General features: G+C 42.7%; 3 protein-coding genes across 8 annotated transcripts; 2 read left to right on the forward strand and 1 right to left on the reverse strand.

Annotated features, from left to right (window-relative positions):
- Window positions 1-15,277, forward strand: vwa5b2 (von Willebrand factor A domain containing 5B2). Of its 3 annotated transcripts, none has more exons than XM_035169814.2 (23): window positions 1-161; window positions 431-595; window positions 1,814-1,991; window positions 2,833-3,048; window positions 3,994-4,219; window positions 4,351-4,508; window positions 5,167-5,298; window positions 5,399-5,523; window positions 5,616-5,792; window positions 6,697-6,807; window positions 7,491-7,693; window positions 8,662-8,776; window positions 9,369-9,554; window positions 9,632-9,848; window positions 9,933-10,240; window positions 10,548-10,785; window positions 10,874-11,221; window positions 11,311-11,448; window positions 12,201-12,323; window positions 12,401-12,451; window positions 12,986-13,097; window positions 13,186-13,309; window positions 13,409-15,277. In XM_035169814.2, the coding sequence occupies exons 3-23, from the start codon at window positions 1,853-1,855 to the stop codon at window positions 14,126-14,128; spliced, it is 4,167 nt and encodes a 1,388-aa protein (XP_035025705.1). In that variant the 5' UTR covers window positions 1-161; window positions 431-595; window positions 1,814-1,852; the 3' UTR covers window positions 14,129-15,277. The 3 variants fall into 3 exon arrangements, with proteins under 3 accessions (XP_035025705.1, XP_035025703.1, XP_035025706.1); XM_035169812.2 differs by having other exon boundaries at window positions 1,817-1,991; XM_035169815.2 differs by lacking the exon at window positions 12,401-12,451 and having other exon boundaries at window positions 1,817-1,991.
- On the reverse strand, window positions 14,959-19,421 carry alg3 (ALG3 alpha-1,3- mannosyltransferase). Its single transcript, XM_035169819.2, has 9 exons — window positions 19,192-19,421; window positions 17,981-18,080; window positions 17,733-17,880; window positions 17,442-17,602; window positions 17,173-17,293; window positions 16,859-17,064; window positions 16,586-16,662; window positions 16,076-16,220; window positions 14,959-15,973 (listed from the first exon to the last, which is right to left on the reverse strand). The coding sequence occupies exons 1-9, from the start codon at window positions 19,370-19,372 to the stop codon at window positions 15,793-15,795; spliced, it is 1,320 nt and encodes a 439-aa protein (XP_035025710.2). The 5' UTR covers window positions 19,373-19,421; the 3' UTR covers window positions 14,959-15,792.
- mul1a (mitochondrial E3 ubiquitin protein ligase 1a) lies at window positions 19,393-27,215 on the forward strand. Of its 4 annotated transcripts, none has more exons than XR_004697796.2 (7): window positions 19,393-19,540; window positions 20,550-20,703; window positions 21,038-21,125; window positions 21,248-21,368; window positions 22,099-22,330; window positions 22,455-23,058; window positions 26,637-27,215. XR_004697796.2 is itself a non-coding variant. In XM_035169820.2 (6 exons), exons 2-6 carry the CDS (start codon window positions 20,587-20,589, stop codon window positions 22,947-22,949), a joined length of 1,053 nt encoding a protein of 350 aa, XP_035025711.1. In that variant the 5' UTR covers window positions 19,393-19,540; window positions 20,550-20,586; the 3' UTR covers window positions 22,950-23,624. The 4 variants fall into 4 exon arrangements, 2 of the variants coding, with proteins under 2 accessions (XP_035025711.1, XP_035025713.1); XR_004697797.2 differs by lacking the exon at window positions 26,637-27,215 and adding an exon at window positions 25,157-25,310; XM_035169820.2 differs by lacking the exon at window positions 26,637-27,215 and having other exon boundaries at window positions 22,455-23,624.
- Window positions 27,216-27,425: the final 210 nt, after the last annotated feature.

Below are 27,425 nucleotides of genomic sequence, written 5' to 3' on the forward strand. Positions count from 1 at the left end.
GCTGGCCGAGCCATTAGCCATGAATTATGGTGCTGCTACCATCACAGCCAATTGTCTGGATGAAAAGCAGGCTCTGCCTCACTTACCAATGTGTGCTGTAGCCTGAGCAGCAGGTTGAGGACCACAGTTTGTGATCAGCTCTGTGGTTCAGGTCAGAGCAGGTAAGCGGATGCCATTTCACTTAACAGGAAACATAGGTTAGCGCAGAGCTGCATGATGGTGATTAATCATTTCCAGGACGTTTTAATTCCCTACAAACTAATAGCCTGATACTGAAAATGAATTTCTCGTAATAACTCCAGATAATGGCCGGGTGTCTTAATAAATAATCTGTTCGTGCAAGTAGCTGCTTTTCATCATGGATATTGTTTTATACTCCATGAGTAGGGTCCATATATTTAACTCTGATTATTATTGTTTTCATTGCGAGGTGACTGGTGGAGAGAGACAGACAGAGAAGGAGGAGAGAGAGCAGCATTTGCAGGACAACTCCTACCGTTGGTGTCATAGGGAAACCTGTGAGTAGATGTGATGGTGGAGTGATGCGGGGACTGGACGCAGAGGCGAATCATCAGATGCTGCACTGAACAGTACAGTAAGTGGACGATTATTGTTGCTTGTTATCTGGAGCTTGTACTTGGAGGCTGCAGTGTTGGCCAGGACTGCAAAGAGCCAGATAGAATAATTAAACCTTGCAGAGGCAGAATCTTTACTTTCTAAGACTTGGATTTAGTTTTAATGCTTTAAATCAATAATAACTGCTGGAAAATCTTTGACCTTCACCACAATGTGTTTGTGCATGCTGGGGTTCAGTATCTGCATTTCAGTGTCAGGCTGAACTTTCCAAGGTCAGCATGTGTACATGTCACACACACATGCACACACATGACTAACTCATATGTAATATGCAACTTATTCCCTGTCATGCATCTTCTGCCTTTTATGTGTATTCTGACAGCATCAGTTTGCCCGACTTTTACAAACCAGGCATTTATTTGCCTGTTATGAGTCGGGAGCACGGGAACCAGATGGAGGCTGTTGATCTTGTTAGAGAGGTAGATGTGAAAGGACTATTACCTGGATCACAGCAAACACATGCAGACATGCACACAAATGGCCACATGCATGTGTACACAAACACACACACACACACACACACAAACACACACACTTTTATGCAGTCTACCGTTCACTGAGACGTGCTCTTTACACATGATGCACTTAAAGTTATTAAATCATGAAGAATTGTTGAATCAAACAGCTTGAGCTGCTGTATATAAATGGAATCTCTTAAGGAAGTTGTGATTTGTTTGTTAATAAGTTTATGTTGTCCCATAGTTTAGAATTCCAGCTCATGCAGTTAGAAAAGGGTGCAGGTAAATAGGAATAAGACAATAATCTTAAATTCACATGTTTCCATACAGACTCTGATTGCATATGTTAAGCACGTTGCATTGTGTAGTAAGCGCTGACCTGTAATGTTAATGATTGACCAGGCCTGGAACACTCAAACTACCAAAGCTGGTTGCTAAGAGCCTGAAGAGAGCTTAGGTTACATGTCCAAGGGCTGATGTGTACATGTAAGTATAAATCCAGGAGACACGTATGCAGAGAAATGAAAATCCACTGGACATTTAAAAATCTTTTCATGCAATGCACCAAAAGGTCTAATTTGATCGGTTTCGCTTCTTTGGTGCAACTATTCATTTACAAAGATCGTTGTGATTGTGCACTGAATTTAAAATGAGAGAATTTAAATGCACACTCACATTTTCCCGTTCCTGTCACTGGTCTGTGTACCTGTGTTCTCAAGCAGCCGGCGCAGTAGAGGCTTGTCCGTGCCCCTGAAAAGATGGTGGGACTGAGAAACCGCTCTTCATGGGAACCACTGCTGCTCAAGGCCTCCTGCATCAAGTCCTGCGCCAACGGCTGCTCCCTGGGCATCACCGCAAACCTTACTTATGCCAACGCTGACGTAGAGTCTGTAGACGGTGAGTAGGGGGGTGATTCCCTCTTGGAGCATGTAATAACCTCAGCAACTGTATTTTATAAGACACTGAACCCCCAAATTGCCCCAATAGCGGATCACCAATTTATCCTCAAAACAGCAGTAAGCTTCAGTTAAGACTCTAGAATTTCTAACTGACAGCTCAGTATCATCTGATACTGTAAAGTTGCACCAGTGAAAGTTTAGCAGGAATAGAATGAACTTTGATTTGTTGAACATGTCTTATCTATACAACACAATTTTGTGTAAAGCATCCCTGGCTTTACCTGAAGATATAACAAGGTGTCATTGGCATAAAAAACAACATGCAGCATCGAGAACAATTTGCGAGAATAAATTGCTAAATGTGCACTAAAAAACTGACCCCAGAGGATCAGCCTCATTTTAACTCTCGAGGGACGAATCAGGTCAACGTACATTTTAGGGAAAAGGGCTACCTGACAGCTGGAACAATTTCCATGAATCAAATCCCCCCAAAATGTCTTTGCTTTGAAGAAATGAGAAAGATAATGTCTAGATACACTCACCATAAGATTACCAAGACATGAGATTTGAAAAATAAAAGTTTTAAGTAAAACTTAAAAAAAGTTGAGTTACTACCAAAATAAAATAGACTGCTATACTGGCATGTTAGCAATTATATTTAACACATTTGGTGAAGGCTTCTATCCAAAGCGACAACAATTAAGAACATTCAAGAAAGTCAGAAGCAAAGCAAACTTTTAGCATCTACTGAACTTTGAAATGTGCAGCATGTCATGTAGATTCATCAGTTTCTAAAGTGAGGCATGAATCTGAAATCCTTTGTTTTGTTGTACATGTAGGTGTGTTTGTGTACCCTCTCGGGGAGAGGGAGGTTGTGGTGGACTTTGAGGCTTCCATTGCGGGTCGACTGGTGGGCGTCCAGATACAGAGCCGAGGGAAGCTGAAGGACTGCTGTTTGGATTGCTGCCCTTCATCTGGTCTTGACGGCCACTGTGGGAACGGCCGGGAGTGGGGCTGCTGTGGCGGCTCCAGCCACGACATTCGGTGCACCAACGGTGAGGAGGGAGGACAGAGGAATGCAGTGAAGGGAGAACAAATTGTGTTGTGAAGTGTCCGTATATTCATCTGATATGATTCCATAAGCTTCAACAAATAAGAAATTAGACACACATTCATTTTGAACATTGACATTTCTGGGCTGCCTATTTTCCTCAGCTAGCTGACTAATAAATAAGTCTAACAGTTATTGAGCAGTAATCAGCCTAATACATTTATGGATACTGGGAGCAGACATTAGTCACTGATGAGGAATATCTGAACGGATGAATGCATAGACTTCTATGTACTTGAAATGTTCTTGAAAAGTCAATAATATGTGATCAACTTAGCTTTCAGGTCAGAAAATCAAAGCTGGGGAGACTTGTATGTTTTTGTAGTTAAAAAAAAGAGGTAAATATTGTAGTTGAACAAATCAACACAAACAATTTAAACCACTGGTTAAACTGTTGTGGACTGATTTCAACCACTGTCGTGATCTGGTCGTAGCATGTACACATCATACACACTGAAAAAAAATAACGTCCATTGTTAACCTTTCAATGAATTACGTTTGTTCAACTTACAACAGATATATTAACACAATTGCTAACTTTAATTGGAAAAAACAACTCTGAAAAAACACTTTTTCAGAGTTGATGATACATTTTCTTTTTTCAGTGCAGCTGCAGTAAGTCCCAGCTCTGTCCTGAGTTAGCCTCACTGGTGATAGAAAGGACAGACAAGGGAGGCAAAGAGCTTTGGCCGCCTGCCTAATGATGAACCAGCGTTCACTTATAGCACAGACATAAATCAGCTTGATGTGCACAGTATTTTAGTGGAAACAGTGAAACCATGTACATGGAATGCGTTTGCAGATTTAGCATGTTCACGACAAGAGTCTATTTGCTTTTCTGTCTGTTTCCGTTGTTTTGTCATCGAAGTAACCGAGTGCATATTTTTAGGGCATCTCATCCTGGACGAAGACCTTGAGAGAACCACCTTCATCGTGGGCACAGGGCTCATCGGCCCCATGGATATAGTGTCCATTATCATAAGCACCACACTCGAACTCCCCACGTTAGAAAATGGAGCGATCCACATCGTCTACCCCTCATTACTGACTCCTATCGTCACTGGCCAGATGACCCAGAGCAAGAGTGAAAGTGGGGGGAAAATAGAAGAAACTGGGTATTTATGTCACCACTACATGTGGCAACACTACTCTACCTGACACTCTCTCATTCTAATAAATGATATGTAATATAGACTGACTGCAGTATAATTTGATACCAAATGATCTACATCACTGCCCTCCTTAGAGCAACCAGCTGTTTTGGTGCCACCTCAGGAAAACAGGACCGGGTGCTGGACTCCGAGCAGCAGTGTGCCCACGCCATCTTCACCGGTCCAGCTGCCAACCTGGCACCTTATGAACTCAACTTCCAGCTGCTTGTCAGAGGGGCCTGCCTGCTGGCCGGTACACTGCCTGTCTTCTCAAATAAGATTGATTCACCCAGCCATTGTGAAATGTTAGAATAGTGTACGATCTCATTTTAAAACTTGATTGAGACTCAGTAAAGTGCATAACTTCGCCAAGGCCCAACAGTCTCCTTAAATTCAATCAGGCTGCCCTAAATAACACACACTCATAGATATCAGTTGATCTTTTTTCTCATGAAAATGAATCAATGTTTCCCTGGGAAATCAGGGGAAATGTCAAAATGCGCCATTTCACAATGTTAAAGAAGGTGACAAAAGAAATTCCCGGATCTGTTCCATGATCCAGGTCTACACCAAAATTGTATTGGTTCTTTCCTGACCCATAATTTATCCTTCCACCAGGTTTTGTGATGATCTGTCTGGTGATTTTTGCGTAATCCTGTTCACATACAAACAAACCAACAAAAAAATAGATCAGGGTGAGAACAACCTCCTTTGCAGAGGTAATACAATGAATCTGTACTCCACTGGTGTGTGCTGTAGGAATGGAAAAAGCACACCAAGCTTTCTCTCTCTATATATATATGACTGGTGTTAAAACATTTTACATGAGAAAATAATCGTTGACTATTGAAAAACAAATCGCAAGATATACTGATTTGCTTCTCTTGTTTTCTTCCTTAACCGATTTGCAGGGCTGGAGAGCCCCACTCACGCTCTGAGGGCAGATGCAGACCCCAGCGCCCAAAGTGCCTCTGCCACCTACATCACCTTGGCTCAGGAGCATCCATACGACAGACACATAGAGATCATTCTGCACCTCAGTGGTGAGCAATGGCAACTTATCCACTAAAATGACTGTGTTTTCTCTTTGGGTCAGGTTCTGTTCGTTATTCAGAAATCTTTCACCTTGAAACCCTTTCACAGAACCTCACAGCCCACTGGTCATCTTAGAGAGAGGCAGACTCTCCTTCAGCCAGTATGAGCAGCAGATCTGTTCCCGTCGCGATTTCATCCACGGCACCCGCAAAGATTCAGAGCCCGAGAGGAAGGTCGGTGCATCCTGTCCCGATTTGTTCTTCACATCTCACACATGTATCTGTCCTGTGTGCTAAAAGCTGCCATTCTTATGCTCCACTTGCAGCTGGAGTTTGTGAGGAAGCGGCACCACAAGGACATTCTGAGCAGCCCCGTCCTGATGCTCAACTTCTGTCCTGACTTGCTGCGTGAACCTCTGGAGCTGCACAAGGCCACCAGAGAGCTGCTGTTCCTCGTGGACCGCAGCGGCAGCATGAGTGGCACCAACATCCATCGTGTTAAGGTGAGCTGCAGCCAGGACGAAAACACACACAAAGGAACCAGAGTCAGATTGTAATGCAGCAGGACAGCAGTGGTGGAGCTACAAGGGTAAACATCAGAGGGGACTGGGCTGTGCAGCAGAGCCTCAGTCAGAGCCACTAACTATTTAGGTCATGTGTAATTAATCCACTATAACTTTAGTATACATGAGTATCTGTGACTTTCTATTGTTTCGGAGTATTGCTTTGTACTGTTAGATTTTTATGATGTATTTTAATCATGGGTTATATTTTTTCTAATTATTGGCCGTAGTGTATGAAGGACAAAAATATGACAGAAGTATGAATAAATAAGTAAATAAGTAACTAAATATGTAATAAATTGTTAAATACATTAATTTAACAGTTTGCAATGAAGAAGGCCTTTTCTGTATTTCTTATTTATTAATTAATTTCTACATTTATTTACTTCTGCATTTATTTATTTATTCATTCATTCATTTCTATATTTATGTATTTATTCTCATATAGATGAATGTAGAAATACATACGTTCCATATCAAACTGTATTTATTAATGTATTTGATTAATTATTCCAGCATTGATGCATTTGTTTTCTTATTTATACTTTTTGTATTTTTTTTGTCCTTTATAGTAGAGTTTTCAATTTAATAGTTTGTGTGGATGGTATGTATCATCCACATGTAATATCCATAGATATTTTTAATTATATAAGAGAGGTCATTGGTTTATTATTTTTAACTGCCTTGTAAAAGCTGGCTAGGGACACACATCACTCTGGCTTATTTACTGATTTTGTCTGATTAACAAGCACTGTCCCTATTACATTAATAAATAAATGAAATTAAACAAGTTCAGTTTTTAGATTCAGGTGCATGGATTGATTATTCCCTCTTGTTTCCACAGGAAGCCATGGTGGTGGCACTGAAGAGTCTCCCCTCCGGCACCATCCTCAACATCGTGGGCTTTGGCACCACCATCAAGCCCCTGTTCACCTCCAGCAAGCTCTGCACTGATGTGAGCTTCACGCCATCACCTGTAGCTCTCACCATGGAGATTAATCTGAAACCGTCTTCTTTAGAGGATTTTCACCAAAATAAACTTGTATGTTACGTAATTGCAACATTTACACGTGAATCGCGGTGTTTCCAGTAAAAGATACTACATGGGGCATTTGGCTCATGTTGCGTGAAAGCAGATGTTTTTCCACCGTGTTGTTCAACCATGTGTTCTATTTTGTCCGCTCTCTAATCAGGCGATAGGTCAGTTCGTTGGGTTGCCTTAGTAGCAGAGTATCAGGTTTTATCCCGACCAGGGGCCGCGAGAACAAACAGTCTTTGCACATACTCCTCACCATATGGTGACCTTTCATGCACTTTAACGGAGGCAGGAGATGTCCCTCCATCTCCGCTCCTGTCAGCCGTGTTTGTCCACAGTGTGATTTGCGGCTGTTTTAAGGCAGGTGCTAATGTGTGTGTGTTTGCTCTCGCTTTATTAGAGGAGCGCTGATTAAATTCTTTGCTACCCTCACGGGGTAATTGGGGCATCTGATATCAAACAGTGAATTTATCTTGAACAACACGGGTGATGTTTGCACAGGCAGCATCATGCAGTTGGACAGGTGTTCTTTCCGACGCGCGCTTCTCCCATCACCGCTACCGTAGCTCTGATTGCATCTCTGCTTTCCTCGTTGCACACAGGTCACTCTCATGCAGGCATATGAATATGTCCAAAGGATGAGAGCTGACATGCGAGGCACAAACCTCCTGGGGGCACTGTCCTGGGTGTACCAGCAGCCCATGCAACGCTCCTATCCTCGCCAGGTCTTCGTCATTACAGATGGGTCCATTGGTAATGTGGCCAAAGTGCTGGAGCTGGTCCGCAGAAACACGTGTGCTGGCAGGTACGAAGCCCTGAAACTAATCTGTCTGTTTAAAACCTGGAAATCGTCTGTGCAAAACAGGTCAGAGAGGTTTTAGGAGGATGTCATCAACACACATGATGGATATTTACTCAAACAACTAGTTAGCAAATATTTATCCTATGGCTGCCATGTAATCAGACATTAAAACACTGAGGGTGACAGGGAAGCAGAGAGGAATGGAGTCCACTGAGTGCAGGCAGAATGGGCAGATAAACATGACAGAGACACAATGTGGGGGAGGAGAGGGAAGAGGATGGAGACAGAGAGACGGAGGAGAGAGGGACACAAGCAAACTGTGATCTTGAAAAATTGAGAGCAAAGCGCCATGAAAGAAAGAAAAGATAGGGCTGAGGTATTTTTCAGCCACGCCCAGTAATCCCGTTAAGTGCTCTCCTCTGCAGTGAGAGTCCCGCCCCTCTGGTTTCCCTCAGGCCCTCCAGCACTGCACAATAACTCTATTTATCCCTCATTAGTATTCTCTTGTACGACTGACTTTCTCCACTGAATTTTGGCTGTCCTGCATAAAATCCATCTCTTGTGATGCATCTAATTTCAGTGAATGCAAATTACGTTGCCATCTAACTACAGTCTACAGCTCTACAGTTCTGTTTGAGTTGTGGTATATTGGTTTTTCTGTTTTCATATCTATAATGTTCAATCAGTATATAACCATCCAGACATTTTTCAGAGACCACACACAATGTCTCATTCAAACTCTCAATCAGCCAAATGGCTTGTGATTCCTTTAAGAGCCCCAACACCAGTCTGAACACACCTGAATGTTCTCTATGCTGAGACATATGGAAGCCTCTGTAGGCCATGAGGGTTAGGGTCCGAGTTCCAATCCCAGAAATCCAAGCGAGAGAAAGACATGCTTCACGTGTGGTGCAGCCACAGAGTGTGTGATTGAACATTTTAAGTATATATATTATTTCACCTCTCTGCAGATGCTTCGGTCTGGGCCTGGGTCCTCGAGCCTGCAGGCGACTCCTGCAGGGCGTCGCCAAATTAACAGGAGGCACCACAGAGTTCTTAGATGATGAGGAGAGACTCCAGCCCAAGGTCAGTAGCGCTGCAAGGCTGACACCTACTGGAGAAAATGTGAAGTGCATAACAATTATTGGCATAACCGTGCTCAACAAAGCTTGTTTTTTAAAATCATATTGTGTTACATTAGCAGTGGTGAAAAGTGAGTGACTACAAGTTATATTTGTGTCTGAAAAATAAATAGATGATTTGGGTAAAAATAATAATAACACAGAATATTTTATATTATATTTTTTTCATGACCCCTCAGATTTATCATGGGACCTTTTGTAGGGGGCCAAACCCTTAGCCGGGGAACCACTGAATTACTTACGGGAATATCATAGTAACTAGCTCCACCTTGACCTGCTACATCAGAAAAATACCACATTTAGTACACAGATGAATCTGTTTTAAGAAATAGGGTAATACACAACAATATATATGGGTCACTTAAGTTAGTTCCAATAAAGAGTACTTTTACTTTTTGGTTTTACTTTTTTCGTTTAAATATTTACATTAATAAATTGGTACCTTACCTAATTAAACAACCTGAATATTTCCTCCATCATTGCAACTTTAAAGTGTTCAGGTAAAAAAGAATATTGTGTCCAATTTCACTCTTCAGTTTATCAAGTCTCTGAAAAAGGCCTTCGAACCTGTGCTGACTGACGTTCGGATTGACTGGTACCTGCCAGAGAACATGGAGGCCCTTCTTTCACCCAATGAAATCCCTCCACTCTACTCTGGGAATCGTCTCATTGGATATTGCACGCTGTACGATATGACAGGTTTCAGATCAAAAAAGACTGAGGTATACATCAGCATTTCTTTTAAAGTCAGTCTTTGTATCTCTTGGTGCATTTCTAATATAAGTGCCTTATTTTACAGACTCAAGGACGAGGCTATAAAAGCGTGCACCGAGGCTCCACTGGTTCGGTTTTCGGCCAATCAAATGATGAGCTTTCGCCTCCCTCGGCCTCCGAACTAATGCCTGTGGTGACGAGTGCAGAAGGAACCGACCTGGAGGAGGCACTGAGGGAGATCTCCAGAGAAATCTCCACTGAGTTCTCCTGTGCCAAAGACACAGACCCTGGCACCAGCCCAGGTCAGTCACACATCTGCGGGTGTCCATTTGCCTGCTGGTCACTTTCTGTATGCATAGTTAACAACTGGCCTTTCTCCATGCCAGGTGTGGAGCTAAACTGGTCCAGTGATGTGAGGAGGAGGATCCAGGAGAGCTCCTACATCCAGGAGCAGTACGTCCTCACTCGCTGCTCTCTCAGCAGCGAGCGGAGTCTACAGACACAGTCCCACTCAGCAGGGGGGGCCTTTCTGCCCGACCCTCAGTCCTCTGATTCCGTGCTGGACACAGGGTCTTTACCCCAAGGCCTTGAGAGGATCCCCCCTCTGGATAAGAGATCGTCCTTGTCTCGGTGGGCCGACGCTGCATGGCAACAAAACCTCTCCGTTGAAACCCCTGATAATGGAGCAAAGAAGGTGAGATTTATTGTAACAGATTCACACAGATGAACTTCTCTGTAGTCATGCAACTTATGCCGTGCAAAGATATCGAAACCAGCACTATAAAATAGTTTGATGAGAAAATACTGCATCAAACTATTGGTCGTCTAAATTAATAGAATTTTCTTCTCTCTTTGTGGGTAGGACTTGTTTACTCACGAAGGTTCAAAATTTCACAAATAGAAACAGTGCCAGCTGATAACACTAACATCAACATATGTTGCTGTAGAGAAGGTCTGCTCTACTTTTCACACTTGCATCACTTTCCCTGTCCTGCAACCAGACCGTGCGCCTGGATGGAGGTGAGGAACCTCGCAGGAGACAAAAAGCTTTGGCTCGTTCAACCATGGCGGCACGAAGTTTCTCGTCCCCCCAAGGCGAGCTGGAGATGCATCGCCTAAGGAGAGCTCTAGAGAGGGTCTCCTTCGACCAGACGCTGGGAGGGAGGCTGGACGAAAGTGACGGGGAGACGAAGCCCCCATCCGGTGGGACACTGTCCCGCAGAAGCCTCACTGACTCCAGTAAGATGCTACTGAGAAAAACAGGATTATGCTTCATATTCCTCCTCCATCTAATTTCTATTGCTCACTCTGTCACTCTGACCTTCAGATGGACTCCTGTTCCCCGCCTCTCCTTTGGACTGGGACAGCTTCACAGATCCAGAGTACCTCTTCTCTGCAGTTCACCTGGAGGATCCTCCTCCAGGTCAGTGCCGCTCGCTCATTCACGGCGTGCTTGGCGGCAGGCCTGTGTCCTGGGAGGTCAGTGTTGACCTGGGGCACCTCTGGAACCCTGAGGGCCAGGAGACACCAGGAGGAGCTGAGGGAGGTGGAGGAGGAGGAGGGGAAGAAGGAAGAGGGGAAGAACCGTGGGAGGAGATCATTCACCAACTGACAGCTCGCTCAGTTATAAGAGACTTTGAGAAGATGGCAGAGAAGGAGAGCGACAGTGGACATGGTGAGGTTTTACTAATGATTTCTCCTATAGCCTGATCCATCTCCCAACTAATACAAAAAATAATGTAATTGTATTTGATGGTTCCTTAGGTTCAGCTAAGCGATACCGTATGAAAGCCATCCAGACCAGCAAGCACTGTAACATCATCTGCATGTACACTTCCTTCTCTACCACTGACAGCCACACCAACAAAGGCTTACCAGACAGCATGGATGTCAAAAACACAGGTGTGCCACCAGTTATTGTCTTTAACAATTATTTTATATACTTTGGGGGGGCACTCAGCCACAAAATTTTTGTTTATATGTCATGAGAAGTACACGTGTGCGATCGTGGTTGTCTAATGTTCTTTGGAGCTGTGAAAGGTGTTTTGTGACAAAATGATCCATATCTGTCTCTTGTGAGTCCCCAGTGTACCTTTACTATTCATTTCTATAGAGACTAGAACACCCATAATACCACTTATTGTCTCAGCAACTTTGCAATGCCTGTACTTCCAATCTGATAAAATAAAAAAGAAAGGGTAATACACAGATTTCATATAAGGTCAGGGGCGGATCAAGAGGCGGGACAAAGGGGGCAATGGCCCCAACTGAGATCTGATTGGTTCCTGAAGTGCCACTGTCCTGTCAGTACTCTTTTTTTCTTTTTAAATAAACTGTCACTTACTGATATAACTAACAATTTGATGCATTTTATTTTCCAAGCTTTTTTTGAAGTAGGCCTACACATTGTGCTTTATCAAGGAACCATTTTCTAAATATATTCAATGATGTGTGGCTTTAGCTCCAGAGCTAGAGCTACTGTATCAGGAACATGGATGTTGGACATATAATTGGCCCCTTTATAGCCCCTGTAGTAAAAAGTGTGTGTGTGTGTGTGTGTGTGTGTGTGTGTGTGTGTGTGTGTGTGTGTGTGTGTGTGTGTGTGTGTGTGTGTGTGTGTGTGTGTGTGTGTGTGTGTGTGTGTGTGTGTGTAGGGATGCATTCAGGGAACAGGAGTTCGCAGTCAGATAGTCGCAGGCAGACCTATTCTGTAGGTCTGGGCCGACGGCGTTCCAGTAGGGACAGTGAGGAGATGGATGACAACTGGAACACTACAGGTAAACACATTGAATGATACCACCACCCAATTCTGTTGTCAAGACTTTAGGTCATCAACAATCTTTGTATCTCTCAGACAGAGATGACACTCCTGCCTCACCATGTAGCCTTACATCCTGGGACTCTAGTAAGTATTGCTGTCGAACCTGCTCAGTGAAAAAAACACCCTCCAGTGCAGCGTAGTCCCAAGGTTAGATGCGTCTTGCCAGAAAGCCGGTTGAAAATTCTACTGTAGCTGAGTCTGTATGGAAGAAGAAAAGAAGAAATACTCTCCCCTGACATATCACTATTCCCTGACATAGTTCTTAAAGGATCAATTCACCCAAATTACAAAAATAACCCAACATATATTCTCCCTTACCTTGAGTCATATCTAGTCATGTTGATATCTGATGACTCTGAAGGATTGTACCTGGAGAATTTAGTTTGTGGTGCTCATAGTATTGAAAATGTCATAAATAAATAACAATAACAATAATAACTCTAATTATTAGAGTAAAATCCACTTTAAATCCAATATTTCTACTGTTTACGACAAAACAAATATTTTTTTTGTCATTTGGGTGCACTGTGCCTTTAAAAACCAGCCAGGACACATCACTTTATAACTGTTCTGATGAAACAATACTGTTCACTGTGTTTTTCCATGCTGCTGTCTCAGGTGTAGGGGGTAGCGGCCACTCTGCTACAGCCCCGGCAATATCAGGCACCTCGTGCACTCGCTCACAGCGATCCATAGAGAGCAAGTCAATGGAAAGCTTCTTTGGATCCAGGTAAAACATTTCAAACAAATAAATTACAAATATTAGCGAAACTCACGAATGTTGAATTTGACTAGTTTTTATATGTGTGGTGTTCCAGGTTCCCCCTGGGCAGATTCAGGTCCTCCATCACATCAGGAAAGCAGGTTCCTCTCAAGTCTCACTGTTTGTCTGCAGAGACTGAGACACAACCTGAAACTGCAGCACCGGACTACCTGCCCCTGGTGAGCTGTGTAGACACACACATTATACTGTACGTGTATACAATACACACAAGCATGCAAGCACATTTAGTAATTTATGTCCACGTGGTGTTGGATCAGGTGCGTCTGCAGCTGGCTTCAGGAGCTTTTCTGCTGACAGAGACCTACTCAGACTGTGTTCAGATCCCCCTAGACCGCCTCAAAAGGGCTTCACCATACAGCCTCCACCGCCGCAGCCTCAGCCCACCTTTCCGTTGTGCATCTCCCAGTGCTCCGTCTTTATCCACATCTGCAAAGCCTCTGGGTGTGACCTCCTCTCCTACCTACTGCGTCTTCGCCAAAACTGTACCTCCCTTCCACCACACTCCAGACGACACTCCTCTGATGCTGGAACCAAGGCTTCGCCGGAGACACCTGTCTGACCGAGACCATGTCACCTCACACCCTGACCTCCCCAGCTTCGAGGAAGGCCTCTACCAGAGTCAGAGGTATGGCCAGGCTGATAGCGGTCGCGGATCAGAGACAGACGTATATGAGGGCTCTTCAGTAGATCCAGCTGACCTCCAAATGAGCTGCCAGTTGGCCCTAGAGGACCTGGAGGGGTCGAGCTGGGCCACAGCTGTTGCGCTCGCCTGGCTCGAGCACCGCTGTGCCGGCTACTTCATGGAGTGGGAGCTGGTGGCAGCAAAAGCGGACTTCTGGCTGCGCTGTCAGGCACTGCCTGAGGGAGTGGACCTGGCAGGCCTGAAGGGAGCTGCCAGACAGCTGTTCCTGCTGCTGCGCCACTGGGACGAGAACATCAAACTTAACATGCTGTGTTACAACCCCAACAACATGTGAGACAATCACCTCTGAGGGAACTGAGCCAAATCTACTAATCTGCATACTCACTTTTTATCAATGACTGACTCTAAAGTGGCAACATGGAAAAGTGTATCTGGTATTTTATCTGCAGGGTCAGCTAATACCATAACCCAGTGCCGAGGTCAATTTAATATTCAGTTGCACATGAAAGATTTTGGTTGGTACAGTGATTAGCAGTCACCTCAAGGCAAGGTTACCCGTTCAAATCACCGTTCTCTCCATGTTTGCCTGGGTTTTATCCGGGTGCTCTGGCTTCCACCCACAGTCCAAAGACATGCAGATTGGAGACTCTAAAATTGACCATAGGTGTGAATGTCAGTGTGAATGGGTATTTGTCTCTGTATGTTGGCCCTTTAACACAGTGACGACCTGTCCAGGATGTACCCTGCCAATCACCCCATGTCAGCTGGGACATGCTCCAGCCCCACTTGTACCTAAAAGGATAAGTGGTATTCATAATGGATGGATGGATGAAAGATTTACTGATGTGAGAACTGATATTAATGTAAAATGTTCCTTACCTGACATCAGACACATGGCCTTTTGTTATAAAAATGCTTTATGCAATCACAAGAATGCCTTGATCACCTGAATGAGCTTTTGTTAGTATAAGTTGAAGCTCCCTGTCTGTATGTTCTTACTTCATAATCATTGAGTGAAATTTGATCATCAGGATGATTATTTGATAAACTACAGAAATATTACTTTAAATAATGAACTTATTGATGGGAAATACAAAAATGCTGGAATTTAACTATTTGTTGTGATTTGAAACAAAACCATGAAAACAAAAAACAGCATCAAGGTGAAGTGGTATCTCAGTTTAATATAAAATGTTCAGTCTACTGCAAACTTTTCACATTAAATCTACATATGCGATGATTAGTTTTGGGAACACACACACACACACACACAACAGTGGATGAATCAACAAATCAGACAAATAGCTGTGTTGTACACACTTGTGTAAAATTACTACTTTTAGAGTTTTGGCCTTGCACTGGAGAATAAAGAATTTACTGTGGCAAGTGAAAATGCCAAAAGCTTCTGCCCGATATACAATACATTCTTAGTAAAAGTTCTATGGGATATAAATAAATAAATTCAATATACTGCTTTCATAAATACAATGCGTTTGTTTATTTGTGCCTCATTAAATGACTTTGAAAATATTAAAGCATCTAAAATGAAATAATGACTAGGCCTGTTTAATTATGGGTAGACTGTACTTTTAACTTACTAAGTAGAAATATAGTATATGTAATAAATCCTTTTCACACACAAAAACATTCACATTTTTCTCTTAGCACTGTACTCCTCTCTTGTGTATTTGACAATGAAACCTGAGAATCCATGAATTATTTCACTGTTCATCTCTTTAACTGCAAGACACGACTACATTGCATTTCATCGCGTAGGCGTCTGTCTTCAGGCTGCACCCATGTGTTTGCTTCATTCACTTTTAGCAGCGAGCTGACATGAGAAGCATCAAATTGCTCCTTTTTTTCTCGTATAAACAGTCTACCCCAGTGACCTCCCCCGTGCACCGGTGTTGTGAGGGGCTAAGAGAGGAGGAGGGATGACGGCTGTCGGCAGATGACTTGACCGTATGCTGACGTCCGCTCCGATCAGGCTGTGGCTCACTGACGTTTGTCCTTAACAGGTTTGTCCTGTGGGTTTTCTGCGGGGGCTGACTGCAGGGGCGGAGCCAGCCACAGACAGAGGAGGATGATGAGGTGGCAGACGTGGAGGGCGGCTGAGCTGCTGTTGGTGGAGGGGTACGTGTTCCACGAAAGCTCGATCAGACCCAGGATCAGGACCCTACACACAGGGATAGAAAGAGGAAGCATTGACATGTGGCTGAGTGTTTGGTGATCTTGTCGAAATTGAAACTTTTTCGTAAACATCAAGCTTTCCTCTTACCTGAGCAGATGGGCCAGCTTCTTGACTCCACCACTCCAGAGCAGGAAAGGCAGCGTGTGGAAGTACCAGACATAGAACTGGTAGTGCAACGAACGACTGAAGCACATGCCGATGAAGTTAGAGGTGAACAGAATCAGTACTATCTGTGCTTGTCTGTTAAGGTCTGACACAGAAGCCGGTGAATTAGGGCACCTTCGCACATATACGCAAATGAAGCTGAATAATAATCGCCTCCTGAGGCAAATTACGTAACATACATTGGTACATTGAAGAACAGAGAAAGACGCTGGAGGAAGAGAAGGGTTGTAGCAGGCAGGAGGAGAATGTGCTGATTACTTGCACAGGTGAAAGTCTGCCACAGCTACATTTGCGTATGTGTGACTGTACCCTCACAGGGATATCATTCAGAAACATTTAACAGTGAGTAATAATGATGCTGATCTCAATGTGTCCTTTAAAAGGACCAATTTTCTTCAAATGGTAATATATTCAAATGAAAAAAAAGGATATGATCCACTGAATTCTCCTGAGGAGGGCTTTTCCTCTTGCCAGGCTCCTTGAGAAGATCGAAGATGCTCTCTCCTGGCCTGTTAAGACAGAAAATACAGATTTACTTATTATTCTAAATATCTAGAAACCCAGCGTAAGCATCCATGACATCAAGTCCTGACTGAGCCAATGCCTGCCATCTTGTGTAACTAAAACTGGCCCAAATGTAACCCCAGATTTTATTCCATCTCATAAACCCAACAATGAACTTAGCACTGAAAGTCAGTCTCTCACCTCTTCCACCGGCGGAAAGCAAAGAGCAGCAGGGCGAGCAGGTGGACAGCGAGCAGGAGTAAATGGAAGTTGCGATTCAGGAAGAGCATTTCGGGCAGGAAGCGCCAGTTGACCGTCCACTTAAACATGAACTCACGGCCAAGGTCAAAAGCCCTGCCCAGGTAACCAATGGGATTCTCCATGAGAAAAGGGAGGCCGAGCAAAAACTGTGAAATCAGGACAGATTAATTTAATGATGATGTTGAAGACATTTAACATGAAAATGTGGTTATGCTAGTAATATGGTACCTAATGATTTAATAGGGGATATTTACCTGTATTCCTGCGCACAGAGAAAGTTTGGGGATTGTCCTGATTAGACCAAACTCAGACAGGAGGAGGAAAAGTAGCCCGGGGGCAAACAGAAGCACGTTCATTTTCACAGACACTGCTAAACTGTCAGAGAGAGAGAGAAAGATTAAGTTGTAATTTCCTCATGTAACACATAATAAAAAAAAGTTCACATGACATCTGTGTACATTTTACTCATGGATAACAGAGGGAGACATCTCATTAGAAGCTGCAGAAAAGAGTCCACACTTGCCTGTAGATGCCACATCCCACGGTCCAGTATCCATCCATGAAGAGGTTGACAGCTGCAAACAGCAGCATCATGGCCACTGGGTCATTGAAGAGACGCAGCACAAAGATGGAGTGGATCCTATAGGAGGCGCAACACACAAAGAAGAACACATAGGGAGGAACCTGAAGAAAGAAAGCGACACATATTATTATAGTACAGTCTCACATAAATCCACTGGTTCCATAAATATTAGTAGCATCATACTTAGTGGTGTATTGCTGGAAAAATTTCGTCACACAACCACGGACTGACCTTCTTAGTGCGGTTGTATATCCTGAAGACGAGCAGAAGCGTGATGAGGTAGAAAGCAGCGAAGATGTACTGAGCCAGACGTATGTTCACACCGTGGCTGGTGATGTAATAAAGAGCAGTGAAGATGTAGACAAAGCCAGCCGGGTACCTGCAACAACAAGGGGCCAATTATTCCCAGAATCCTTCACGCACATGACGTCTTAACACACGGTGGAGCATCAACAGCACTGTAGACCTTTGAAACTTACACCAGGGGACCCGTGTCTCCTTTAAGCTCAGTGTAGTCGTATGTTCCATTGATGACGCCCTCTACTTCATCCATGTAGGCTTTCCAGTCTATCTCAGTGTCTGCAAGAACATAGATCAGTGATCATTAGGGTTGATTGGTCATTGATTAAATAAATACATTGATTTGTGTAACGTGCGTCGACACATTGTAAGGAAGGTGGCTGCAACTAAATGAGTTGTTATTTTATTAAATGCACTTGCATGGGATCGCTATAGGAACTCTCCAAAAACTTCAAACTCAACTTCTTGAAACATAATAGATTGTTTGTCAACAACTTCACTCATTCATTCATATTTCAGTGTATTTTACAATGTCCGGTATTTTCTACATAAATAATTAAAATGATTTATCAGCGATTATTTGCCAATTGGTCCTTCCATACTGTTTTAGCACAATGCACATGTACAGCAGCCATGAGGGGACCAGCTAATGCTAAGAATGTCAAACTTTCACTGGCTCCTGCTTCTCAACTATGAACATTTGCTGGTTTCTAATTTTTTTTTTAAGTCGTTGTACATTGAATACTTTTAGGTTTTGGAGAGAAAATAAAGCAAACAAAAGACAAATATAGACCTCCCGTGAGATTTGGAGATTAAAAAAATGTCACTATTTTCAGTCTCTTAATAAAACAAACAATTACTTAAAGAATAAAACAAATAGTAAATGTTAACAGATCTGCAGCCCTCCATTAAACAACGTGGACAAAATAAACAATGACATCAATGACAAACTAATGCCTAAATATATGCATCAATAGCAGTATTTTTTATTCCATTCATAATTTTGTTATCCTTACACTTAAGTATTATTGTCCTTACACTTAACTATTGCATGTTACTTATTATTACTTACTGATGCCTATTTTTGACTCTTTCTGCTGTAATATGGCAAATTTCCGACTAATACAGGATGATGTTATTTGATCTTTACGTGAAAAATGATCATGCCACTACAAGTTTACAGTACTGAGATTAAACCTGATTATCACCGGCGCAGAGCAGCCGTTTCTCTTTGGTCATGCAAGGACAGTAAACTCTCTCTGACAGGTGGCACTGGAAGTTGGGGGTTGGGTGTCGGGGGGGCATGCTAACGCTAGCTACTTAGCGCTCGGACACGTCCAGGCAAACGACGGAGCGCCGTAGCGTGCTAGCTAGCCGCGCAGCTACTTACACGCCACTTTCTGTATGACCCACACGTTGATGCCGATCTCCAGGAGCCACAGGACGGACACGACCAGCAGCGTGTACTCCGTCTTGAACAGGACCAGGTGCTTGTCCTGCCACAGCGTCTGGAGCTTCCCCCACAGAGGGGCCGGGGAGCCGGGGGTCTTCCTCCGCACACCTCCTGCCATGTTCGGCGGCGCAGCTAGTAGAGAGACGTGGAGAGAGGAGCAGGATGCCGCGGTGCGCGTGCGCAGACTTAGTCACGTGACATCCACTGCTTCCGGTCTGACGTCACGTGACATGGACGACACCGTGGGGCCGATAATGTCAACTTGAGATCATCTTTTCTCTGACAGGTAGAAACAACCGTGTTATTCGCGCTTCTCCACTTTAACACAACAACACGCCTGTATTCTTGTGTGGCTGCTGGTCACGTGATCAGCCAACAGGGACGTTCACTGCTGGTGAGGCTCCACCAACGTTAGCTAGCTAGTAGCTCACCAGGATTTTAAAGATGATAAAAATGAAAGTAGTGATTATAGATTGTCTGTATATTTTTACTAAAAGTGAGATATCAATATTATACCTTAGAGCTGTGGTTGCTGATTTGTCAAAAGTGAAACACCAAATTCAATCGAGGCAAGTTAACGTTTATAATGTTTGCAGCCAGTTTCTCTCGTTTTGTGTCTTTTGTTTTATGTGTTTTTACTGCAGCTTTAATTTTTTTGCAATAAAACCTTGAACTTGTATGTGGCCAGTCCGTGTTCCCAGTTTGAGGCTTTACTACGGTGGCCCTGGGGTGCAAAACACAACTGCAAATAAAAAACAACAAAACACAGCAGCATTTATGTTAAATGGAAAGGGAAGGTACCTGCTATGGACAAGAGTTGTTGTTTTCTGTGATTTGTTGTTTTGTTCTGTGATTTGTTGTTGGTTTTTTTATGATTTGTTGTTGTGTTCTGTGATTTGTTATTGTGTTTTGTGATTTGCACTTCAGAGCCATCGCACACCCCCCTCACGTTCGGGTAGAAAATGAAATAATCAGCATCAACGTTTTTTTTTAAACAGCCAGATCTGATGGTGTTTCTAGAATCCTGAAAGAATCTGAATATAGAAACATCTTTTGGCATTCCTTGTCAATCCACTGTCATAATTTAAAAATTCATAAATGTAAAATCCATGTGTAAAAAAGGACAACGTGTCACTTTTATGGATGTATTTCTATCTTAATTTGTAACTTGACTACAGCTACAGTATGTGGTTGATTAATTGATTGACAGAAGATCAGCATCTATGTTGACAATTAATCAGAATCCCTGTATTAGTTGATGTACTGATATTGTTACTTGTCACTTGTCTGTGCAGGTCTGCTCCTACAGCAGGGACAGGAGAGCCAGGGACAATGGATGGATATTCTGTGAGGGTTCCAGAGGTCGTGTGTCTCGGGGCCAGTCTCACCCTCTCAGGCATCTTCTACTATCTGTACAGGAAGAGCCGCAAAACAGTGGAGAGACTTGACGTTAGTTGTGTAACATTTCATAACTCTTCGTAACCTTTTATTTTGCAATTTATTACTTTTTCTGTTTTTCATGCTGTCTAAACCACACGTAGCAATGGGATTAGGTGTGAAACCATTGAAACGATCTTTCACAAACTTGAAATCCTCTTTAGGTAGAACGTTCTGAAAGAGGAAGCCAATCTTCTAGGCCAGTTGTTTAGAGGACTGAAGAAGTAGACTGTGCCAAAAAGTTGAAGGAAATGAATTCAAATTTCATGTGACAGGAACCTGAAGCCTGTCCTCTGCACTGTGTGTCCTGCATTCACAAATAGTGTGTGTCTTGTGTTTGTGTCAGGAAGCTCCACATTTCACCATAGATGGGAAACTCAAAAACATTTTGAAGGAAATTCCAGGAGCATGTCTACAGTATGCTGTCATTGAAGGTAATTAGGGTCTCACTTTTTCTGATACCTACAAGACTAGATCCATATTTGTCCACTGAAAGAGATGTACACTTTCTTCACCTCTTATTCTCTATTAAGTGTGTATGTGCTTGTGTGTGTAGGTGCTGTACAGCCAGTGGGCGAGCCTCTGACGAGTCACTTCCAAAAAGAAATTGTCGGCGTGTTGCAGAAAATAATGTTGAAACAACAAAGGCTGGTGTGGAATGGCCTTTCAAGCACTTGGTGAGCACAGTATATGATTTTATTTTGACTACTCATTCATTATTCACAGCTTTCAACATCCTCAACCCAGTTTAAAGTGAAGGATTAATAAACGTCCAATCTCAATACCCCAACCTGCTGCCACTACTGCAGGTGCAGCCCACAGTATACATGTGTTTTGTAAACTAGAATGTTACTTTCACCAAGTCCCAACAGTCCCCTCATGAAACCACATTAAAATTCACTAGATCCATATTTTATTTTGCCTGTTTTTTTTAAAATAACGTACATGAATTGTCCTCTGAGAAATCAACAAAGATGTTGAAAAACACTGTACAACACAATGTTATAGAAAGTGAATAGAAAAATTCCTGGTTTCCACCCCAAAAAGTAATGGGTCCTTTCTTGACTCATGTCCCACCCCTCCACAAAATGTCATGGAATTCTGTTCGGTAGTTTTTGTGTAATCCTGCTAAATGTCCAACAAACAAATGCAGACAAAAACATCAGCTCCTTGGTGGAGGTAATAATATACATTACATCTATTGTCTTCCAACTTAGTGTCTTGTGACACTGAAATGACCCTGAGATTTGCACAACCTCCATAAGAACCAAACTGGCTCAAAATTTGAGAACTGAACATCAAAGAGTCGTACTTTATATGCATGGGGCATCCTCAGTTTATTTGATCCTGTCTATCCTCTTATATGTTGACTAAACAGACCCATTTCCCTCCTTCTACCTGTTGCAGGACAGACAGTGAGCTGGTCTTGCACCAGAGAGTGAATGCAGTGCCCTTTGTGTTAGTGGGATCGGATGAGACCACAGTCAAGGTCCTGTGTCCTCTGCAAGCTTCTGGAACCCACATGGAGATTACCCACGAGAAGTTTCACCAGCTCAATTACGGCCTGGGTGACATCGTAGGACAATACCTGAGTGGGGAGAAAATTAAAGGGCAACTGGAGACCGAGGAAATGCTCAAGGTTGGTTGTTACTAACAAATGGCTCCTGCAGCTGAGAAATAATTCATATTCACTGGAGAAAGTATAATATTTTTTGCTATTTTCCTCCACAATACCATAAGCAAATGTTCCCCTCATTTCCCAGGTGGGTGCAACTCTCACAGGAGTAGGTGAGTTGATACTAGACACAGACGGCACCCTGAATCTTCGACCCCCTTCCAATAGTACCCAGTACTTCTTGGGCAACATGGACTTTGACACCCTGCGACAAGACCAAGAGAACGTGGCTGTTTGGTGGAAGGCGCTGACCATTACCTCTGCTTTGGTCGGGGCGATGGTCGTCCTCTGGGTGGGTCGACGCTACTACTACCACCTAAAAGCTCAGTGGCAGCGGGAACAGGAGAGGAGGGAATTTGAGAGATGGCAGGCTGATGTAGCGGGCGCCGAAGCGCCTCAGGATGCGGCAGAGGAACGCGTAGAGAATCCCTGTGTGATTTGCCTCAATCAGCCTCGTAACTGTATTCTGCTGGACTGTGGGCATGTGTGCTGCTGTCACAACTGCTACCGGGCGCTTCCACGCCGCCAATGCCCAATTTGTAGACAGGACATCAGCAGAGTGGTGCCGCTCTACCACGTCTGAGGCACCTGTGGGACCATGTGACCTCAGCGGGGGTTAACCACCATACAAACTACTGGCTTTACACCTGATAGATCTAAACTGCTGCACTAACAGCGACAAAAGGGCAAAAGTAAGTCTTTGATTTCTTTATTTTCAAGAATAAAATATTCTTTAAAAAACAATGTTTGTACTGATCAAATGTGAATTTTAAGGATATAGTACAAAGGCTTTGTTCATTACACTGTTACATTGAAGTACTTTTATCTGAAATTATTTAAAAATCATAGGGGAGCAAGTGTAAATTTATGCAATAGAAATGTGTATTTTCCTACGTGTGTATGTGCCTTATTTTGGTAATTTATATGACAGCTGCTGTCTCAGAGTGACTGTAACGTACGTATCTGAATTGCTTAAGTCTGCCAGTGAGTAACTAAGACTTTGTTTCAGACGGTTTCACTTACATTTGTGATTCACAGGAAGTAACGAAGTGTTAAGGTGTAATTAATGCACTACAGACGGAGAGAGTGTTTAAAATGTTTGGGGAATTATTAATTGTACATACATAAAAATACATTTACTTCATGTAAACAAGTCTTTGTTTTCATGAAATCTGAGAAATGTCCTCAACTTATGTCAGTTGACTATTAAAAATCAGTTTGTATTTTGCTTAAAACCATTTTTTTGGTTTTTAAACTTCATTGTCTGTTCTCATCTCTAATGTCGATGGTAAACATGGTCAACACACGTTTGTAAAATGTACTCACCATTGACTGATCATCTCGACATACAGGCTTTCATGGTGATTTAATGGAGTTGATGATTTTGATGAAAAGATGCTTTGAAGCAACTTACAGTGTACCTGAATTGGGCTTTGAAAATAATATAAAAAACATTTCAGAGTAACAAATTATTTATAAGTCATCTTGTTTTTCATAGGGTCAACTCACAAAATGTGAACTGATAAATGGCTAACCTCTAATATTGTGTCTTTTCAGCCCTATATAATAATAACATGTAACAAAGCACCTTCCAAAACAGTCACAAAGTGCTTTACAATGACAGATTATGCAAGTTATAAAATCCAAAACTTAAAATGTAACAAGATAAACTATGGTTTCAATCAGATTCATAGTGGACAAGCAGAAAATGAATGAAAACAGTTCTTGATCTTGTGTCTCTTTTTCTTTTGCAGTTCACATAGTTCACATCATGTTTCTTGTAAATAGCAAAGTTATAATGTTTTGAGTGTTTTTCATAAATCAAAGTAGCTCTAGTGCTACACCTACAGTCTGGGTTTATTAATTGGACTCCAATTAGCATTTGTTGACGTAATTATCTAAGATGTTCACACACTTTTTCCAACAGATGAATAATATACAGTTATTATAGCATCTGACAATAGTTGAAAACACATTACTTAATTCCCAAGGGTTCATATACAGGGTTTCCCTGGGGTCTTCAAAAGTCTCAAATTCAATAGTCTCAAATTAAGGCTTAAAAAGTATTTAGTGTGTTAAAATACTATGAACCACGGTATGAATACATTTATGAAGGTCCTAATTACTTATGTTAACGTTTATTTAGCGCTACTTCCATAGCCCTTCCATTTTAAGAGAAATGTTTTGGTGGCCTGCATAATTTGTAATACCTCTCTATGTTCTTGCTCAATAATACGGATATCATGCTGAAACAAAAGTACAAATAAGACCAACGTGGAACTAATACAAACAACCCGGTCAGAATGAATCTCAGTACAATGGGCTTGGCTGTGGAAAAGACTGTGGATACCTTCCGTCTCTGACTGTAGTTTGTGAGATAACAAGGTGTTTTGAGGGTTATTCTCTGACAGACTACTTCACCTTATTTACAATGATGTGGGTGTGTAAATAATTCTGGGACTTAGGTCTAAAATTGAAGTCATTGTGGTCTTGAAAAGTTCATAAAAAGACTTAACAAATTGAAATCTGCAGAAACCCTGATATAAATATTGAATGCAATCATTAACATTAAACGTGTCTTCATTTTAAATAACCCTGGTAATCCTGGGATAGGAACAAGTGCAGTACACTGGGGTCTGCAGTTTTTGGCCTCGGTCTCGCCTTCATCTCTGAACCGCAGTCACACTATCTGGCCACTGTTTCTGTCAAACATTAGAGGAGTAGCTCATGTCTGAATTAATACTTGTTTCACTCAAAATGAGATATTCCTTATATCTTTTTTTTCCATAGGCACACATGCTTGTTGACAGCACCTGGTTTCTGAAAAGACTTTGGTGTAGTGAGTCATCGAGGGTGCTATTTCTGTCAATTCTAACAAGCAGTGAGAAGAAGACGTGGAGAATATGGCGGATACATGAAAAGCAGTGGCACAGAAAGGGAAGAGCTGGGGGCGGGGGGGTGTAAGGTGAAGAGTGCGTCGTTGGGCCTGAGTGGGGGGTGAAAAAGGAGCAGGTGGGCGACACAGGATCCCATAAATCTTGCTCAGCGGTCATGAGGGTTCACGTTGACAAATTCTTCACGAGCTCTCTCAGCAGAACAGCAGCTGTGGCTCTCGGGGAACAAGACTATTCCTGTAGCACTCGCAGACCTCCGAGGGCACGGGGGGGGGGCGGGGGGAACAATCACTTCTTATTTGTTCAGTCCAGTTTAATTGAGTATATGAAAGAATGAAAAGGGCATAACAACAAAAGAGTGAAAGTGTTATTCTCAGATAGGCCTTTGGAGCTAATCCATGCAATAGACTGATCCATAGATTACATTTGATACTATGTACAGTTCCTATAGAGATAAAGGCTTTGAAAACAATCTGATGACCCTTCATTCACTGTGTTGTGTTCACCTTTCTTCACTCGACGGTCTGTACTGGCTGACACTGACTCCAGTGGATGCTCGGATGGAATTAATATACCCTGTTTAATCCACTCTGATAAGTGAGAGACCATTTAAATGATATTATCATTCTCTAATTAGCCGTGCTTCCTGGGTTTAGCCCCTGATTTGTGAAGACGCGGGCGTAGACGATGGCGGTTAAGTGAGGCAAAACCTTTTTATTCCTTTCAAACACGGTTTTAAGGGCAACATTAGTAATGATCACGACCTTAATATTATCAGTGGAGTTTCGGGGGAAGGGCACATCAGTCTGAAACTTTTTGATGGATGACTGCGGGATTTTGAAGCGGTATTTGTCTCTTGTTCAGAATCTTTGAACCCCTGACTATTACTCTTGCGCCATCAAGAGGTGGGGTTTCAGTGGGATATTTAAACCTCTCTGGATTGCCAAGAATTTCAGACAGTCATGGTCCCCTCAGGATGAACCTTTGGTGAATTTCCAGACTTTTCAACAAGCGCAATCATCAGATCTTTAAATGTATTAATTATGACCAAATACTTGCACAACTAATGATATTGACACCAGCCTCTGCTACTTAGCGTGTTTAATGTAATTATCTACATTAGATGATGAACATGGTAAACATCATAACATCAGCATGTCAGCGTTGCCATTTTGAGCATGTAACATTAATAATGATAAAACTTTGCTGTGCTTGCAGCCACACCGAGCTGCTATGGCGTGGCTGTTGTTGCTTCAGGCCTAATATGATGAAGTTAGATTGAATGACATGCAGCTCCAGTTCTGCAGGAAAAGTTTTTCTGAGAGTTCTTTGAAATCCTGACTCGCCCTGACCTTATGTGCTTGTGCTCTTCGTAGGGAGGGCTGGGGTGCAGCAGTCTTTTTCAACTTTGGCAGCCGAGCATTAGCAGACACTCCAGCAGACAGCAGGGGGAAAGGTAGAGGTACGGTATCTCAGGAGAGAGAGCCATCACAGCGTGCGATCGTCCCTGATGCCAATTACCGCTGTCACCCATCTGCTTTGGGCATGCGGTGAAACGTGGGATATGTGACCTACTTTCCAACACAAGTGTGACTGCAGCGCTTCTCCTCTCATCAACAAACTGAGCGCCTCCTCCCTGAGGAGATGGAGCCAGGGATGGTGTCGCAGGGATATACACAGTGGTCCAATATAAAGATTTTTTTGTTTGGCATTTCGGTTTAAGTAGATTATACTGGATTGCTTCCAAGCCAGTATTCAGAATTAAATATACTGTATTTCCAATGGAGGAAGGGAAACCATCCCTATTGTTGCAGGTAGAGAACTCCCTTCTCTTTAACCCCTTCGCCCAATTTACAACCTCTAATAACCACCTCTGGGATATATGCCTCCATCACAATGCAATAAATGAATGGAAATCAGATTTTGTTGTCCACAGAATAAAAAAATGATATAAAAAAATGAAATGGTAAGATATTTTTCCACAATCCGTGTTCATGTTTCTCTGGATAATCCCCTGAAATATGTTATACACAGTTTTCATAGGGACTTTAACCTCGACTGGAAGTACTATCAATATAAACTGTTGACACTGAGATCTGAGGATTATCAAGAGCAACAGTGATATTATTATCAAGTTATCTCAGATTTGTAGAACTACAAAACTC

Source organism: Hippoglossus stenolepis, chromosome 11, assembly GCF_022539355.2.
Source record: "Hippoglossus stenolepis isolate QCI-W04-F060 chromosome 11, HSTE1.2, whole genome shotgun sequence".
Classification (NCBI taxonomy): domain Eukaryota; kingdom Metazoa; phylum Chordata; class Actinopteri; order Pleuronectiformes; family Pleuronectidae; genus Hippoglossus; species Hippoglossus stenolepis.